At 48.5% G+C, this 3,023-nt stretch overlaps 1 protein-coding gene across 1 annotated transcript; it reads left to right on the forward strand.

Annotated features, from left to right (window-relative positions):
- Positions 1-285: 285 nt before the first annotated feature.
- Positions 286-1,077, forward strand: LOC119343648 (low molecular mass early light-inducible protein HV90, chloroplastic-like). The gene has a single exon (XM_037614498.1). The coding sequence runs from the start codon at positions 421-423 to the stop codon at positions 913-915; it is 495 nt and encodes a 164-aa protein (XP_037470395.1). The 5' UTR covers positions 286-420; the 3' UTR covers positions 916-1,077.
- The last annotated feature ends 1,946 nt before the right edge of the window (positions 1,078-3,023 follow it).

Raw genomic sequence — 3,023 nt, forward strand, 5'->3', positions numbered from 1 at the left:
AGAGCTAGAAATAAGACCTGAATCACATCACATAGTGCTGACTGCTGAGCGTCGACACAAGCTTCTTGTCCATTCTGGAGTCCTCCTTCGCAACTTGTCTATCTCTTTGGCGTTTCCTGGAGCCCTCCGCACGGTGGCCTCCACGTCCGCGTAGTCGCTGCCTCGCTCCACGTAGAGGGTAATTCATGGCCGGGAGCAGTTCGCGACGTGGGCATCGCCGCGGCCACCGTGCCCACCTCGTCACGGGTTGGCTCTCGAGGAGCACGGCCTATAAATTGTGCCCACTCTCTCGGAACAATACATCATCAAACACTCAGCGACACAACAACAATCAGAACTGTACTAGCCATCATCTTTGCCTGTTGCAGCATCTGTAGCTTTTTTCTGTCCTTTCGTGCATCTTCCGTCCGCGGCTGATCAATGGCGACTGTGATGGCCATGGGCTCCTTCGCCGGTGCCGCCGTCCTGCCGCGGGGCTCGGCTGGCCGCTTCGGCGCCCGGTCTCTGCCAGCGCTGGGCCGACGCACCCTCATCGTCAGGGCACAGACAAACAAACCCAAGACGAGCACCTCAATCTGGAACGCGCTGGCGTTCAGCGGCCCTGCGCCGGAGCGAATCAACGGGCGCCTTGCCATGGTAGGCTTCGTGACGGCGCTTGCGGTGGAGGCAGGGCGCGGCGACGGGCTCCTCTCGCAGCTCGGCAGTGGCACCGGGCAGGCGTGGTTCGCCTACTGTGTGGCGGTGCTGTCCGTGGCGTCACTGGTGCCGTTGCTCCAGGGCGAGAGCGCCGAGGGCAGAGCCGGCGCCATCATGAACGCCAACGCGGAGCTCTGGAACGGCCGCTTCGCCATGCTCGGCCTCGTCGCGCTCGCCGCCACCGAGATCATCACCGGCGCGCCTTTTATCAACGTGTAAACTAGCTTTGTTGTCTCGACCGGATAACACAACCTGTAGCTAGTACTAGTAGGACATGTAAATGATGAGAGCTGATCATCCTTGTATTCTTTGCAGTACTACTAATTAAAGACTGTTCATAAAAATGGTGATAGTTCAAGGCATTGGTGGAAGAGTTTGCTATATCGGCTAGCAGGGACTCGCTCGTGTATATATGGGGTGCATGGTCAGGATTTACATTATGGTTAGTTTGGTTGTGGTAGACTTGATCCATACAAAAACTATACAAGACATAGATCAAATCCTACACTAACCGAACCAGAATATACAACAACTACTAACAAACTATACACGCACGTAATACGTAAAGGCATCTCAAACATCCCCCTTGTATGCTGTTGTCTGCTGATTTATAAAAGTCAGTGGGGGGCCGTTGCTCCTCTAAAAAAAAAACTATCTAAGTTGAGATTGCACAAAACTTTTTTTTTTGAACCGGGCATAATCCCTTTCCATTATTGCAACATAACGGAAATACAACCAAGTCCACAGAATGAGACGGGAGAGGGGAGAGCGAGTTCAAGCACCGCCGGAAAACCTACTGTAAGCACTTGCCATCGAGATAACCCACTGTAGGGCGAAAACCCGGCGACACCAAATCAGTAAGAAGTTCAGATGGGGCAACCCCCCTAGACAGCTCACAAACGAGCACCAAAACGACAGTCCCACACAGGGAAGACTCCAAAGACGGACACAAACTAAGGCAATGACACCACCGGAAGCATGCATCCCTTGAAGATGCATCACCATTCCTTGAGCAATTCTCCAGCGAGCTTCTCAGTCTTTGGTCGCAGCGCAGATGCGCATCAGCCTTGATGCACTGTTCTTCAGCATGTCCAGTCCTGCTCGCAGATCCACCGCATCCTCTTGTTTCAACAGTCCTGCCCAATAACAAAGAAAAGCGCATATAGAGAAACAGCATTCGAAAGGAGTTTTCAGACGCTTAGATTCGAACGTAGCACCATTGCGACAGGTCCAAATAGCCCAGCAAAGCGCAGCTATGCCAACTGTGTAGAAAACCTCCCCATCTGAGAAGTATACATAACACCAGGAGTAAGCCTGCCATAAGTTGTTCGGACACAAATCAGTGATTTATCCACTTATCCAACCAGATAGATGGAATATTCGTTTGGCCATTAGGTTTGAATTGCCTTCTCTTTATGTCTTCCATTTGAATTCCGTGATTTATCCTGCTATTTGGAGAGTAGATGATATGGTCTTTCTTGGGTTTGGCTTTCAAAGTGCAGTTCGAAAAGAGTGAGTTGCTGTCAATGGCTGGAATGGAATATATAAATAAGATGGAAAATATGCTTTCTTTCCATCTACCTATTTGAAGTAGTAAGCTTATCTTTTAGGTGGGAATAGTTTACAATCGAGTTTGAAAGCATTAATGAAGTGACCCTATTACATCAAGTTCTTTTTTGACCTTTTCATTTGAAAGTAGCCATAGGCAAGGAAGGCTACCTATTGATACGGAAAGAAAGCCATCTCTGGCTATTCCTTTTTAGGGTGGAAAAGAGTGCTCCATATCCATATATGTGCTTGGAGGGAAGGCCACGTCTTTAATTGTATTCTTTTTCGAGGTCATCCTCTTCAGCCTGTGTTAGTAGTGCTAGTTTTTCGTTTTTGGTACCTTACGGGTCTATAGAAAGGCTTAGAGGATCCTAAAGTGTCAGTTTATGTTGGAATTGCTTTGCTCTTTTTCAAGCAAATAAGCTTGAAAGAAAGTGCTTTTATTCGAGTGGAAATGAAAGAAGAAATCATCTATCTAGACAGAGTATGTGTATTATTCGGTCCATGCTTGCCCTTCTAGGCCCTTTAGATCTATATCTATCTTACTATCGAAAAGGGTTTTAGGAGGAGCAGAGCAAGTCGCGTTTACAGCCAGCAGTTCTTATGGGCGTAACTCCCTCTAGTATTCCAATAATCTCCTTTCCTCCAATATGTCACTAGTATTCAAGTATGCGGCTCGTATTAGTATGCCAGGCGTTCGAGAGACCAGAATTCTTTTCATAGCCTTCCCTTCAATATGCCATCTTGTCTTGCGGCGCTCTATCCTTCCAAGCGAGCCT

Source organism: Triticum dicoccoides, unplaced genomic scaffold, assembly GCF_002162155.2.
Source record: "Triticum dicoccoides isolate Atlit2015 ecotype Zavitan unplaced genomic scaffold, WEW_v2.0 scaffold135887, whole genome shotgun sequence".
NCBI lineage: Eukaryota > Viridiplantae > Streptophyta > Magnoliopsida > Poales > Poaceae > Triticum > Triticum dicoccoides.

Excerpts from the sequence above, each read along its gene's own strand:
- LOC119343648 (XM_037614498.1), top strand. The coding sequence starts at position 421 with ATGGCGACTGTGATGGCCATGGGCTCCTTCGCCGGTGCCGCCGTCCTG.